Below are 16,559 nucleotides of genomic sequence, written 5' to 3' on the forward strand. Positions count from 1 at the left end.
CTGCTATCTACACGTTGTTGCAACTGTGAGCGTTCCCGGTTGGGCTGCCTTCCCACTGGGTATTTGTAACCTGTCTCTGCATGATTGCAATACAAGTTTTTACACTGCACTGGGACTGCGTGTGGTATTCCTCTGCACCCCGCCTACATGTTTAAAGTTCTACAAGCAATACATTTCAAAAAGGCATCCCATGGACAGAGTTTTTGGAGCTGGTGTGCATGGACTGGTGCTAGTGGTGGTGGGCAGTTTAGGAGAAGACCAGCTTTTGCTAGCGGTCCCTACCTGGGTAGGGCTAGATCAGTCAAAGAGTTTCCACTTTAATTTGAAAGGGGTAAATCATGGAAACTTAGCTTTCCGGTGGCCCCGTCTTCAAACTTTGGCATTTGCTTCTTCCCATCTGGTATTGCATTGAATGTATACAACACTTTAAGGTGGGCTCCACGTGGCTCTTCTGGCTGGCTTATACATCATTAGAGGACATATGAGCCACGGGAAAAATTACAGCGTCTGGCCTATCTGAAAGTGTGGCATACCTGCAGTGGCCAAGAATTGGCAAACTGCCAGAGTATTTAAGACCTAGACTGCTGGAAAGGTAAGGTAAGTATAGATGCAATTCTTCTACAGCCTGTGCTTGGTTTATAGGTGGCCTTGTGGTGATACGGTCATTAGAGGGACTGCTGATTGCCTATACACAGTGGCAGCTGGTGCGTTGGGGGCGCCGCCCCCACCCCCTATCCATGCGTCCGGCCCCCTAATCTACATACGGGGCGCCAGACGCATGGAGTTCAATGAATGGGGTTTTTTTTTTAATCACCTGAATAGAGCCAGAGGCTCTAATAGGCTTCAGAAAAGGGTGGACCCGGGGCGCAGAGCAGTGCGCCCTAGCCCACCCATTTGTGTGACAGTGAATGAAAATTCGCTATTGTCACACAGATCCTCCTCCTCTTGGCCAATCAGGAAGCGGGTACGAGATTGGCCGAAAGGTGAACCCCATGCCATTGGCCGAGGAGGAGGCGGGAGGACTCGAGACATGGGGGACTGTGTCTCTCTGCATTGAAAGGGGGCATGGCACGCTGGTCACTTTGCATTGAAAGGGGGCATGCTGGTCACTCTGCATTGAGATGGGGCGCACTGGTCACTCTGCATTGAAAGGGGGCACGATGGTCACTCTGCATTGAAAGGGGGCACACTATACCTTGATTACTTAAGGCCCCTTTCACACTTTTGTGACCTCAAAGTCACGCAATTTTTTACAGCGTTTTTTGCCGCAAAGCAATGCCTATTACATTTTTCTGTTTGCCCCCCCCCCCCCAAAAAAAAATTTTGAGCACCAGCCACCACTGCTATACAACCCAATGCAGGTCTGAGCATCAAACCAAGGGTAGGCTGTATATGGGCACAATGAGAAGACTTCTAGAGGTCTGGAGGAGCAAAGAGAGAAGTGGCCTTAAAAAAGTCCATGCAAAAGGGGCACAAGGGGGGGGGCACCATGCTGTAGAAACTGACAATTCTCCATTTCCCTTAATAGGTCACTGAAGAGGAGGTGAAAGATGGACGGCCATAATTAGTAAGTCAATGTAGAGCATAATGTGATGTATTCATGTATGTATAGTATATGATCATTTTTAATAAACATCTCTCTTGTGCAAGCATACTCTATCTCTTGCTTGCACTAATTTGCGCACTTTATTGCTGCTGCTTCTTCTTACTTGCTTGCACTTTCTTGCTCTCGTTTGGTCTCTCTATTATATAATGTATTGATATATTTTCCTTGTTGAATTCCCCCCAGCCAATACTCCAGAGAGTTCTATGACCGATATGCACAGGGTCAGGATAAGTCTGTGGTCAATAAGATGCAGCAGAAATACTGGAAGACAAAACAGACCCTCATCAAGGTGACCGGCAAGAAGGAAGATGAACATGTGGTGGCCTCTGACTCTGACTTAGACGCCAAACTGGAGGTTGGTGTTCATCAAAAAATACATTGTAAAAGGAAGTGAAAAATATATTTATTGGCTTTGCTTATTTGCGAACAGGGCTGCTGTTATACATAACAGGGACCCGTACAGACATCTGACAGCTACCTGACAGACACCGTTCCTCCAAAAATATCAAATGATACTTTCGCTAAAATGCCACGTATTGACTGTGTGGAGGGCTGAGAACAGGAGATGAGCAGATGGGAGGGGGGGGGGATCTGTTTGTACACAGATGTGGGGGAAGGGCTAAGATCCCGTTCTCACTGGGGCGACCTGCCGTAGGTCGCCTGGCATAGAGAAGCTGTGGACCCGTTCTAATAGGAGCGACACAAGTCGCTCCGACTTAGAAAAAGGGTCCGGAGCTTCTTTGGGGCGACCCGGAGCGACCTGCATAGACTTCAATGAAATGAAGTACGTGCCGGCCGCTCCGAGGTCACGGTGCAAGCTGCGCACCGTGACCTGTGAGGTCGCCCCGGGAAGTCGGATCGCCCCAGTGTGAACGTGGCCTAAGAGGTGGCTGCAGAGATAATCTGTGAGAGAAGGGTGCAGAGGTGAGCGATGTATGTGGGGGCAGAAGTGGCCTCTGTGTATAGCAAACCTCTGAACCCTGCACTCTATGCCTAACACCCTCCTGTATATTATTTAGTCCTGTTCCCAGCACTCAGTGTATTATGTAGTCCTGTCCCCAGCGCTCTGTGTGTTATGTAGTCCTGTGTCCAGTTCTCTGTGTATTATCTAGTCCTGTCCCCAGTTCTCTGTGTATTATGCAGTCCTGTGTCCAGTGCTCTGTGTATTATGTAGTCCTGTCTCCAGTGCTCTGTGTATTATGTAGTCCAGTCCCCAGTTCTCTGTGTATTATGTAGTCCTGTCCCCAGTTCTCTGTGTATTATGTAGTCCTGTCCCCAGTTCTCTGTGTATTATGTAGTCCCGTCCCCCAGCTCTCAGTGTATTATGCAGTCCTGTACCCAGTGCTCTGTATATTATGCAGTGCTGTACCCAGCGCTCTGTGTATTATGCATTCCTGTGTCCAGTGCTGAGTGTATTATGCAGTCCTGTACCCAGAGCTCTGTATTATGCAGTCCTGTGTCCAGTGTTCTGTGTATTATGTAATCCTGTGCCCAACGCTTTGTGTATTATGTAGTCCTGTCCCCAGCGCTCTGTGTATTATGCAGTCCTGTCCCCAGCGCTCTGTGTATTATGCAGTCCTTTCCCCTACACTCTGTGTATTATGCAGTCCTGTCCCCAGCGCTCTGTGTATAATGCAGTCCTTTCCCCTGCACTCTGTGTATTATGCAGTCCTGTACCCAGTAATCTGTGTATTATGCAGTCCTGTACCCAGTGCTCTGTGTATTATGCAGTCCTTTCCCCGGCACTCTGTGTATTATGCAGTGCTGTACCCAGCGCTCTGTGTATTATGCAGTCCTGTGCCCAGCGCTCTGTGTATTATGCAGTGCTCTACCTAGCGCTCTGTGTATTATGCAGTCCTGTGTCCAGTGCTGCGTGTATTATGCAGTCCTGTACCCAGTGCTCTGTGTATTATGCAGTGCTGTACCCCGCGCTCTGTGTATTATGCAGTCCTGTACCCAGCGCTCTGTGTATTATGCAGTGCTGTACCCAGCGCTCTGTGTATTATGCAGTCCTGTGCCCAGCGCTCTGTGTATTATGCAGTGCTCTACCCAGCGCTCTGTGTATTATGCAGTCCTGTGTCCAGTGCTGTGTATTATGCAGTCCTGTACCCAGCGCTCGGTGTATTATGCAGTCCTGTACCCAGCACTATGTGTATTATGCAGTCCTGTACCCAGTTCTCTGTGTATTATGTAGTCCCGTCCCCCAGCTCTCAGTGTATTATGCAGTCCTGTACCCAGTGCTCTGTATATTATGCAGTGCTGTACCCAGCGCTCTGTGTATTATGCATTCCTGTGTCCAGTGCTGAGTGTATTATGCAGTCCTGTACCCAGAGCTCTGTGTATTATGCAGTCCTGTGTCCAGTGTTCTGTGTATTATGTAATCCTGTGCCCAACGCTTTGTGTATTATGTAGTCCTGTCCCCAGCGCTCTGTGTATTATGCAGTCCTGTCCCCAGCGCTCTGTGTATTATGCAGTCCTTTCCCCTGCACTCTGTGTATTATGCAGTCCTGTCCCCAGCGCTCTGTGTATAATGCAGTCCTTTCCCCTGCACTCTGTGTATTATGCAGTCCTGTACCCAGTGCTCTGTGTATTATGCAGTCCTGTGCCCAGCGCTCTGTGTATTTTGCAATGCTCTACTCAGCGCTCTGTGTATTATGCAGTCCTGTACCCAGAGCTCTGTGTATTATGCAGTCCTGTGTCCAGTGCTCTGTGTATTATGTAATCCTGTGCCCAATGCTCTGTGTATTATGTAGTCCTGTCCCCAGCGCTCTGTGTATTATGCAGTCCTTTCCGCTGCACTCTGTGTATTATGCAGTCCTGTACCCAGCGCTCTGTGTATTATGCAGTGCTGTACCCAGCGCTCTGTGTATTATGCAGTCCTGTGTCCAGTGCTGTGTGTATTATGCAGTCCTGTACCCAGCGCTCTGTGTATTATGCAGTCCTGTACCCAGCACTCTGTGTATTATGCAGTCCTTTCCCCTGCACTCTGTGTATTATGCAGTCCTGTACCCAGCACTCTGTGTATTATGCAGTCCTGTGTCCAGTGCTCTGTGTATTATGTAGTGCTCTACCCAGCGCTCTGTGTATTATGCAGTCCTGTGTCCAGTGCTGTGTGTATTATGCAGTCCTGTACCCAGTGCTCTGTGTATTATGCAGTGCTGTACCCAGCACTCTGTGTATTATGCAGTCCTGTACCCAGTGCTCTGTGTATTATGCAGTGCTGTACCCAGCGCTCTGTGTATTATGCAGTCCTGTGCCCAGCGCTCTGTGTATTATGCAGTGCTCTACCCAGCGCTCTGTGTATTATCCAGTCCTGTGTCCAGTGCTGTGTGTATTATGCAGTGCTCTACCCAGCGCTCTGTGTATTATGCAGTCCTGTGTCCAGTGCTGTGTGTATTATGCAGTCCTGTACACAGCACTCTGTGTATTATGCAGTCCTGTACCCAGTGCTCTGTGTATTATGTAGTCCTGTATCCAGTGCTCTGTGTATTATGTAGTCCTGTCCCCAGTTCTCTGTGTATTATGCAGTCCTGTGTCCAGTGCTGTGTGTATTATGCAGTGCTCTACCCAGCGCTCTGTGTATTATGCAGTCCTGTGTCCAGTGCTGTGTGTATTATGCAGTCCTTTCCCCTGCACTCTGTGTATTATGCAGTCCTGTACCCAGCACTCTGTGTATTATGCAGTCCTGTGTCCAGTGCTCTGTGTATTATGTAGTCCTGTCCCCAGTTCTCTGTGTATTATGCAGTCCTGTGTCCAGTGCTCTGTGTATTATGTAGTCCTGTGCCAAACGCTCTGTGTATTATGTAGCCTGTGCCAAATGCTCTGTGTATTATGTAGTCCCGTCCCCCAGCTCTCTGTGTATTATGCAGTGCTGTACCCAGCGCTCTGTGTATTATGCATTCCTGTGTCCAGTGCTGAGTGTATTATGCAGTCCTGTACCCAGAGCTCTGCGTATTATGCAGTCCTGTGTCCAGTGCTTTGTGTATTATGCAGTCCTGTACCCAGCACTCTGTGTATTATGCAGTCCTGTACCCAGTGCTCTGTGTATTATGCAGTCCTGTACCCAGTGCTCTGTGTATTATGCAGTGCTGTACCCAGCGCTCTGTGTATTATGCAGTCCTGTGCCCTGCACTCTGTGTATTATGCAGTGCTCTACCCAGCGCTCTGTGTATTATGCAGTCCTGTACCCAGTGCTCTGTGTATTATGCAGTCCTGTACCCAGAGCTCTGTGTATTATGCAGTCCTGTACCCACCGCTGTGTGTATTATGCAGTCCTGTGTCCAGTGCTGTGTTTATTATGCAGTCCTGTACCCAGAGCTCTGTGTATTAGGCAGTCCTGTGTCCAGTGCTCTGTGTATTATGTAATCCTGTGCCCAACGCTCTGTGTATTATGTAGTCCTGTCCCCAGTGCTCTGTGTATTATGCAGTCCTGTGTCCAGTGCTCTGTGTATTATGCAGTCCTGTACCCAGCGCTCTGTGTATTATGCAGTCCTGTGTCCAGTGCTCTGTGTATTATGCAGTGCTGTGCCTAGCGCTGTGTGTATTATGTAGTCCTGTGCCCAATGCTTTGTGTATTATGCAGTCCTGTCCCCAGCGCTCTGTGTATTATGCAGTCCTTTCCCCGGCACTCTGTGTATTATGCAGTCCTGTACCCAGCACTCTGTGTATTATGCAGTCCTGTACCCAGCGCTCTGTGTATTATGCAGTCCTGTGCCCTGCACTCTGTGTATTATGCAGTCCTGTACCCAGCGCTCTGTGTATTATGCAGTCCTGTACCCAGCGCTCTGTGTATTATGCAGTCCTTTCCCCTGCACTCTGTGTATTGTGCAGTGCTGTACCCAGCGCTCTGTGTATTATGCAGTGCTGTACCCAGCGCTCTGTGTATTATGCAGTGCTGTACCCAGCGCTCTGTGTATTATGCAGTGCTGTACCCAGCGCTCTGTGTATTATGCAGTCCTGTACCCAGTGCTCTGTGTATTTTGCAGTGCTCTACCCAGCGCTCTGTGTATTATGCAGTCCTGTGTCCAGTGCTGTGTGTGTTATGCAGTGCTGTACCCAGCGCTCTGTGTATTATACAGTCCTGTGCCCAGCGCTCTGTGTATTATGCAGTCCTGTGCCCAGTGTTCTGTGTATTATGCAGTCCAGTACCCACCGCTGTGTGTATTATGCAGTCCTGTACCCAGTGCTCTGTATATTATGCAGTCCTGTACCCAGTGCTCTGTATATTATGCAGTGCTGTACCCAGCGCTCTGTGTATTATACAGTCCTTTCCCCTGCACTCTGTGTATTATACAGTCCTGTGCCATTTGCCAATAAAAAAAAATGTAAAAAAAAATGTAAAAAACAATATGTCCCCGGATTTCATTTTAAAAATCTGGTCACCTTAAAATAAGATCCTACACAGGGATGAAGAGAAAGAAGCCCTGTGTATAATCCAAGTTGCAACTGGTACCTTATACATTGATGCAGAGAGGAGGACTCTCTGCCTGAGCAGCCAATCACCAACCACTAGAACTGTCGCCTGGGAGGAAGAGGATTGTGTTGCATTCTTCCCATACCCAGAAGTACCAGGTTTTGTCACTTCATTGGGTGCACAGTGTTGCAGGGGAGAAAAGGGAAGGAAGGTATTCATGTGCTGCCAGAAAGAGGAGAAAAAGGTGGACCAGTCACTGCAAGGGCAAGGCACTTTAAAGTCACCCGGTCATGAAAAATAAATATCTTCAATGTACTACGGCGGGACTTTTCAGTGTACAATAAGCCAAATGTATACACATTAAATCAAAAAGACATATATAAAAAATAATTTATTTTATTAACATGTCAAACAATTAAATATAAAAACAGGGACACTGAACAAGAATATGTCCATCTAGACAAAAAGATACAACAAACAAATATCATTAAAATAACATATCCCCCAAAGGAAAGGTGTTAACAAACCACAGTAGCGTGTGTTGCTGTTTTTAGGAGAAACTGTAGATGACAACACTTTTCACCTATATTAAGTACTGATATTCCTCTACATGTTTCACAGTACACAGCCGGCTTCCTCAGGACAGTATATATAGCAGGTACTCTAAAAAACACAAAGCCATGGTTTAACCACTTAAGCCCCGGAAGATTTGGCTGCTTAAAGACCAGGGCCTATTTTGCGATTCGGCACTGCGTGACTTTAACGGACAATTGCGCGGTCGTGCGATGCTGTACCTAAACTAAATTTACGTCCTTTTTTTCCCATAAATGAAGCTTTCTTTTGGTGGTATTTGATCACCTGTGCGATTTTCTTTATTTTTTGCGCTATAAACAAAATTATGAAAAAATAGCAATATTTTTCACATTTTTTTATATGAAATTCCCCCCCAACAAAAATGTAAAAAATCAAAATGTTTTAACATTTTAGGCCAATTTTGTTTTCTGCTACATATTTTTGGTAAAAAAAAAATCACAATAAGCGTATTTTAATTGGTTCGCGCAAAAGTTATTGCGCTTACTAACTACGGGAAAGATTTATGTAATTTTCAATGTTTTTTTTTTTTAAACTAGTAATGACAGCGATCTGAGATTTTTTTTTTTTTGCGTGACTGCGACTTTGCAGCGGACAGATCGGACCCTTGACTGACATTTTTGACTACTTTTTGGGGTACCAGTGACATTACTACAGTAATCAGTGCTATAAATATGCACTGTTACTGTCAAAATGACACTGGCAGGGAAGGGGTTAACTTTATTGGTGGTCAGTGGTTTAAATGTATCCCTAGGGGTGTGTTTCTAACTGTTAGGGGGCGTGGCTAGTGATGTAACCACATAGACATACGATCCTACATAGCAGGATTGTATAGTCTCTGCCTTTACATCAGGGAGAACGACAGATGGCTTTGTTTACATCAGCCGCCTGCCTTTCTCCCTCTCCTGAGCGGGATCATGAGTGACCGGCGGACATCGGAACCACCGGTCACACGCACGGGGATGCCCGTGAACAAGCTGGGGCGGGAGCGCGCCTCCGGCGGCGCGCGCTCGCCCCCTACAGGCTCCTGTGCGAGCAACGTAGTACTGCGTCGGTTTGCCCAGGAGCGCCAGACTGCCGCAGTAAATATACTGACGGCGGTCGGCAAGTGGTAAATAAATCTAGCCATAGAATGCACTAGAATCATTGATTAACAAGTCATAGTATGACCACAAAAAATCTAAGTTGTAATAGTTTAATGTGGCTTACCAACAACACATCCGTGATTCGGTGAATAGACACGGTGGGTCCCACCAGGTAATTCGGTGAATAGACACGGTGGATCCCACCAGGTAATTCGGTGAATAGACACGGTGGATCCCACCAGGTAATTCGGTGAATAGACACGGTGGATCCCACATGGTAATTCGGTGAATAGACACGGTGGATCCCACCAGGTAATTCGGTGAATAGACACGGTGGATCCCACCAGGTAATTCGGTGAATAGACACGGTGGATCCCACCAGGTAATTCGTTGAATAGACACGGTGGATCCCACCAGGTAATTCGGTGAATAGACACGGTGGATCCCACCAGGTAATTCGGTGAATAGACACGGTGGATCCCACCAGGTAATTCGGTGAATAGACACGGTGGATCCCACCAGGTAATTCGGTGAATAGACACGGTGGATCCCACCAGGTAATTCGGTGAATAGACACGGTGGATCCCACCAGGTAATTCGGTGAATAGACACGGTGGATCCCACCAGGTAATTCGGTGAATAGACACGGTGGATCCCACCAGGTAATTCGGTGAATAGACACGGTGGATCCCACCAGGTAATTCGGTGAATAGACACGGTGGATCCCACCAGGTAATTCGGTGAATAGACACGGTGGATCCCACCAGGTAATTCGGTGAATAGACACGGTGGATCCCACCAGGTAAAACCCATCGAAAAAAAATGAACCACTTCCTTTTGTTCTTCCACTTATAATATTACCATAGTAGTACAGCTTACCAAACCCATTTTGCCTAAAATTTATTTTTGTTATTTTCTTCTGTTGTATCTTATATGGAAACCTTTTGGCCTGACCGCATGTACTGGTAAACCTAGAGACTTACTAACAGCTAAAACCAACGGTCACTATTCTGCACTCTTACTCTTGGACCTCTCCGCTTCCGTTAATACAGTTGACCGCCCACTCCTCCTCAAAATCAATTTGCTTGGTCTCCAAACCTGCGCTCTCCGTTCGAATCTTACCTATCTCACCGTACCTTCAGTGTCACTTACTCCTCTCCAACTCCTCTTACCGTTGGGGTCCCCCAAGGTTCTGTCCTTGGAACTCTACTATTCTCGATCGACACCTCCTCCCTGGGTCAGTTGAAGCTCCTCCCACGGCTTCCACTACCATTTCTATACTTATAACACCCAAATCTATCTCTCCACCCCTCAGCTCAACCCATCAGCCTTCTCACGCATCACTAATTTACTAACAGACATATCAGCCAGGATGTCACACCACTTCCTCAAACTCAACTTAAATCTAAAACTGAGCTCATATAATTTCCTCCCCCACGTGCCCCTTCCCCTGAGTTCTCTGTCACTACCAATGGCACAACTATCAGTGCTTCAACACATGCCAGGGTGCTGGGGGGTAACCCTGGACTCTGAATTGTCCTTTCAGGCCCACATCCAATCCCTGTCCAAATTATGCCGCCTTAACCTCCAACAACAACTCTAGAATACGCCCCTTTCTAACCTATGACACCACCAAGCTTCTAATTCACTCCCGGGTTATCTCTCGCCTCTACTACTGCAACTCCCTCCTCATTGGATTACCTTTACATAGACCACTGTGCCCCTTCAGTCCATAATGAATGCTGCTGCAAGACTCATCCACCTTACCAACCGTTCAGTGTCCTCCACCCCTCTCTGCCAATCCCTTCACTGGCTTCCACTCACCCAACGAATAAAATTCAAAGTACTAACAATAGTTTACAATGCCATCCACAACTCAGCCCCCAGCTACATCACTAACCTGATCTCAAAATATCAACCAAGCCGCTCTCTTCGGTCCTCCCAAGACCTCTTGCTCTCTAGCTCTCTTGTCACCTCCAGGACTTCTCCAGAGCTTCTCCCATCCTTTGGCACTCCCCACCCAAATCTGTCCTAATCTATCCATCTTTAGATGATCCCTGAAAACCTGGCAGTACCAGGCTGCTCCACGCATTACATCTTTTTAGGAAGAGCGGTCAGTACCAGGGCCCTCCCATTCTCTCTTTGTGGGAAGAGCTGTCAGTACCCAAGCACTCCCCCATTACACCTTTGGGGGAAGAGCTGTCAGTACCAGGATGCTCCCCGTATTATCTTTGGTGGAAGAACTGTCAGTACCAGGGTGCTATCCCCATTATACCTTTGGGGGAAGAGCTGTCAGTACCAGGGTGCTCCCCCCCCCCATTACATCTTTGTAGGAAGAGCCGTCAGTAACAAGGCCCTCCCCCCATTCTATCTTTGAGGGAAGAACTGTCTGTACCAGGGTGCTCCCCATTATATCTTCAGGGGAAGAGCTGTCAGTACCAGGGTACTCCCCCATTCTATCTTTGTAGGAAGAGCTGTCAGTACAAGGGTGCTCCCCCATTACATCTTTGTAGGAAGAGCTGTCAATACCAGGGTGCTCCCCCATGACATCTTTGTGGGACGAGCAGTCAGTACCAAGGGGCTCCCCCATTACATCTTTGTGGGAAGAGCTGTCAGTACCAGGGTACTCCCCCATTACATCTTTGTGGGAAGAGCTGTCAGTACCAGGGTGCTCCCCCATTACATCTTTGTGGGAAGAGCTGTCAGTACCAGGGTACTCCCCCATTACATCTTTGTGGGAAGAGCTGTCAGTACCAGGGTGCTCCCCCATTACATCTTTGTGGGAAGAGCAGTCAATACCAGGGTGCTCCCCCATGACATCTTTGTTGGAAGAGCTGTCAGTGCCAGGGTGCTCCCCCATTACATCTTTGTAGGACGAGCAGTCAGTACCAGGGCGCTCCCCCATGACATCTTTGTTGGAAGAGCTGTCAGTGCCGGGGTGCTCCCCCATTACATCTTTGTTGGAAGAGCTGTCAGTGCCAGGGTGCTCCCCCATTACATCTTTTTGGGACGAGCAGTCAGTACCAGGGTGCTCCCCCATTACATCTTTGTAGGAAGAGCTGTCGGTACCAGGGTGCTCCCCCAATACATCTTTGTAGGAAGAGCTGTCAGTACCAGGGAGCACTTTGTAAAAACTGGCTGCTCTAGAGAAGTCCAGGGTTGTTGTGTCTGAATGTACTGCGTCGTGGTACAAAATCTGAATTGTTTTGTTGTATTTTCAGCTCTTTCATTCAATCCAGAGGACGTGTATGGAGCTTGTGAAAGTCATAGAACAGTATCAGAAGAGGATATGCTGTAAGTTTTTTATTTGTTTTAGTCTTGTAATCCAGTGTTGATATTGTGTGTTTCCACTGCATGGAACCGAACGGTTCGGCTCGCTTTTGCGCTTTTCCACTGCATGGTACCGCATGGTACGGTGTTGGAACGGTTCGGTACGGTACGGCGGCGCTTTTCCACTACATGGAACCGAACGGTACGGCTCGCTTAAACAGTACCACCTCGGTTGTGGTTCCAAGAGGGCCGTACCGATACCATATCCCACAATCCTTTGCATGCAGTCACTACTAGCCACTGATTGGTCAGAGAATCGTTATTATCCCACCCACTTTACTTTAGTGGAAAAGCAAACAGTACCAAACCGTACCGAACCGTTCCAACACCTTACCATGCGGTACCATGCAGTGGAAAACCAAACAGAGCCAAGCAGGGCCGAACATTTCCAATAAAATCAAATGCCTTAATAAATTTAGATCAAAATGTATTCTGCTACATGTGGCAAGTGTTGGCAATAATCAGGGCTGATCCTATTAACACTGCGTTTTTAAGGACATGATACTTTTTTTTTATATAACAGGGAGAGTTGGTGTGGAGAAAAATTATAAAAAAACTATGAGGGATTTTAACCACTTAAGCCCCGGAAGATTTTACCCCCATTCCGACCAGGGGGTATTTTGCGATTCGGCACTGCGTGACTTTAACGGACAATTGCGCGGTCGTGCGACGCTGTACCTAAACAAATTTGGCATCCTTTTTTTCCCACAAACAGAGCTTTCTTTTGGTGGTATTTGATCACCTGTGCGATTTTTTGATCACGCGCTATAAACAAAAAAAGAGCGTCAATTTTGCAAAAATAGCAATATTTTTCACATTTTTTTATATGAAATTCCCCCCCAAAAAAATGTAAAAATAAAAATTTTTTAACATTTTCGGCCAATTTGTTTTATGCTACCTATGTTTGGTAAAAAAAATCGCAAAAAGCGTATTTTGATTGGTTTGCGCAAAAGTTATTGCGTTTACTAACAAAGGGAAAGATTTTTGTCATTTTTGTTGTTTTTTTTTTTAACGCGTAATGGCGGCGATCTGCGATTTTTTTTTTGCGGTACTGCGACATTGCGGCGGACAGATCGGACCCTTGACTGACATTTTTGACACTTTTGGGGTTACCAGTGACATTTCTACAGTAATCAGTGCTATATATATGCACTGTTACTGTAAAAATACACTGGTAGTGAAGGGGTTAACTTTATTTGGGAGGGAGGGGCTGTGTGTGTCCCTAGGGGCGTGCTTTCTACTGTGATTGGCTGTGGCTTGAGCTGTAAGGACACTGATCAACAGATCTACATAGTAGATCCATGTGATCAGTGTCTTTACAGCGAGGAGAATGACAGGTCGCTTGTTTACACAAGCTGCCTGACATTCTCCCTCTCCCCCGCCGATCGCCGAGTGGCCGGCGGACATCGGGTCCGCTGGTCACACGCGCGGGGGGGGCCGTGACCACGCGGGAGCGCGCCTCCGGCGGCGCGCGCTCGCTCCCTAGACCCTCACAAGCAAGCAACGTAGCCCTACGTTAGTTTGCCTGTGAGGGGCTGACCGCCGACGTAGATAGTCGTGCGGCGGTCGGCAAGTGGTTAAGATAGCAGGGAATTCAAAAAGTTGTGTAGTTATGTATATGCTGGAAACACCATATATATGGTTATGTGGATGTTGATGTCCTATTTTTTGTAATGTTATGTTTCCTTTTTTTTTTTTGTGTGTTCAAAATGAATAAAAAAAGATGTTAAATTATACTTTTGGGGACACTAGTAAAACTATGATTGTGATCAGGATACTGACCAGTACAGACACTAATACTAGTGATGGCGGTTATAGTGTGGCGGAAAATCTGGCACTAACTGACACTGATGTTGCTAGTGATGCTAATACACTGATCAGTGATAATACTGTACTTAATGACACTGGCTGGATGACAGGGGGGATCAGGAGGGCCATAAAGGGGTTACTGTGTAAATAACAAGTGTATGCAAGTGTATGTGTGCTGCTTCTACTCACTGATCATCTAGCTGGGTCTCTCCTTGCTTTAAGTTTTGAACAGTTAATGATGGCAGGGAGAAATCCAGCCAAATCTGTGTCTTGTGTTTACCATCACATGGTGATCACATGGGTCATGTTTAAAACCAAAGCATGCACTAAAATAATCATGTGCTCGCTTGACTTTTAAATTATTTAAGGGATTTTTATTTACACCATAGGACAAGAAATCATACAATAATAATAATGAAAAAATGTTGAGACTTGCAATGGCAATAAAAAATAAAGGCATATATAGGATATGATATGATCAATATGTATAAATACATAAGGGGTCCATATAGGAATATCCGATTGCCTCTCGGGGGATCAGGAAGGATTTGTTTCCCCTGCTATAGAAAATTGGATCATGCTTTGATGGGGTTTTTTTGCCTTCCTCTGGATCAACTGCGGGTATAGGATTGTGTATACGGGATTGTATGGTTGGGGTTTCTGTTAGCTCAAATCTCGTCAGGAGGCAATCACGATGATATACAGCCCTTCAGTTGCTAACCCCCCCTAGATAGTGAATTTCCCCTCATCCGGCCGGGAGTTATGACGACACATAGCACTCAAACTTAGCGCAGTCACAACTGATTTTATTGCAAGTTTCGCTTATATTTAAGGCACGTCTTGAGCGGGAAAGACTGCTCCAAACTGGTTTACAATTCATCAGTCAAATTAACAATAGCACATATCTCACAGAACAGTACATGAAAGGGCCTTTGTTTTCGCTATGCATCTGTGTCAATATGAGGTGTTCTTGTATCTGAATATGTGTTTTGTTGGAGAGTCGGTCCGTCTGTGTTCAGTTGTCATGTGTTAATGCAAGCAATTGTCAAATGTGTTTAGCTGGTGTCAGTAATTTCCATGCGCAGACTTAACTTTGTCAAGTGTCCAAATGAATGAATGAACAGATGTTTGACATGTAAACTCCTATCAATGTCTTGTCATCTAAATGCAAAACACAGCTGTCTGATGTCCCGGGCCGTATGAATGAGTGTCAGTCTGGCTCGTTACCATGCAAATGCAAGGGCCCATATTTCATCATAGAATGGGCATAAGCTGAAATATATATGAAATGTAATAAGGCATGTTAATACAATCTTCCATACTGTTTTTTGTTTTGTAATGGTTGAGCCAAATGGACTTGTGTCTTTTTTTTAACCTGACTAGCTATATAACATTTTTTTTATATATATATTTATACAGTATCTCACAAAAGTGAGTACACTCCTCACATTTTTGTAAATATTATATGATATCTTTTCATGTGACAACACAAGAAATGACACTTTGCTGCAATTTACAGCTTGTATAACAGTGTAAATTTGCTGTCCACTCAAAATAACAGCCATTAATGTCTAAAGCACTGGCAACAAAAGTGAGTACACCCCTGTGCCAAAAATAGTTGTGGCTCATGGCCAGTTCAAGGCCCTCCAAAATATATGCTATTTGTGCCTGCTTCATATTTGTATGTTTCTTTAGGACCCATTCTACTGCTTGTTGTCCATCTCTTTGTGTGGTGTTAGTATACAGTGAGTTTACATCAATAGTGACCATTATATCATTTTCTTCCACTTTGAGGTTTTGTATTTCTGAGATGAGTTCTCTGCTGTCTCGCAAATATTATCTCCCTTTTTGGACTACCGGTTGCAGGAATATGTCTAAATATTCCCCCAGTCTTGAAAACAGTGAATTTATACCACTGACTATTGGTCTTCCTGGGCAGATCAGATTGGAGGGCCCATAGAGTAGAGCAGGCTGTGTCTGTGTCTGCTCAGCATAAGCTGACACGGACCTGTCATCTGATCTGCCTGCTCCGCTCATTGTGGCCCACGACCGGTTACCTTACCGAGTCGCTAAAGTGGCCCTCGCTCCTCAAGAGGTGTATGTATATATGTGTATATGTATATATATATATATACACACACACACACACACACACACACACACACACACACACACACACACACACACACACGAACACACGAACACACACTTTTTTTTCTTTTTTTTTTTTGAGGTTAAGAGTGGTAATCTTGGGTGAGTTCAACTGTGTCTGAAACTAAAACTAACTAACACTTTAGTGATAATTTCTGTTTGCTGTCCTAACCTGAGTTTAAGTGGCTTGGACTCAACCAAATCAGTAGAGGTCACGGTTAGGCCAATACCAGAACCAGAGAAAACATTTTCAGATACTGTATTTATCGGCGTATAACACACGCCGGCGTATAACACGCACCTAAATTTTAGGGTAGAAATTTCAGGAAAAAAGCTGAAATTTAAAATAAACAGCTTTGAACTCAGAACATTTTTTTTAAATTAAATGTAGTCTCACCAGTGCCCACGCATGCAGCCTCATGAGCGCAGTGCCCTTAAATTCAGCCTCACCAGTGCAGTGCCCCTACATGCAGCCTCGCCAGTGCCCATACATGCAGCCTCGCCAGCGCCAGTGCCCATACATGCAGCCTCGCCAGCACCAGTGCCTATAATTGCAGCCTCGCCAGCGCAGTGC

The 16,559-nt window shown here is 46.1% G+C and overlaps 1 protein-coding gene across 3 annotated transcripts in view; it reads left to right on the forward strand.

Annotated features, from left to right (window-relative positions):
* Positions 1–16,559, forward strand: part of ICA1 (islet cell autoantigen 1) — a 132,055-nt gene that overhangs the window by 42,695 nt on the left and 72,801 nt on the right. For all 3 annotated transcript variants that reach the window (XM_082258117.1, XM_082258116.1, XM_082258118.1), the window contains exons 2-4: positions 1,529–1,567; positions 1,790–1,961; positions 11,917–11,989. In XM_082258117.1, the coding sequence (XP_082114243.1) occupies positions 1,551–1,567; positions 1,790–1,961; positions 11,917–11,989 (262 nt within the window). In that variant the 5' untranslated portion in view covers positions 1,529–1,550. The remainder of the gene's footprint in view (positions 1–1,528; positions 1,568–1,789; positions 1,962–11,916; positions 11,990–16,559) is intronic.

The sequence above is a fragment of the Pelophylax lessonae genome (genome assembly GCF_965119305.1).
Source record: "Pelophylax lessonae genome assembly, chromosome: 5".
Classification (NCBI taxonomy): Eukaryota; Metazoa; Chordata; class Amphibia; order Anura; family Ranidae; genus Pelophylax; species Pelophylax lessonae.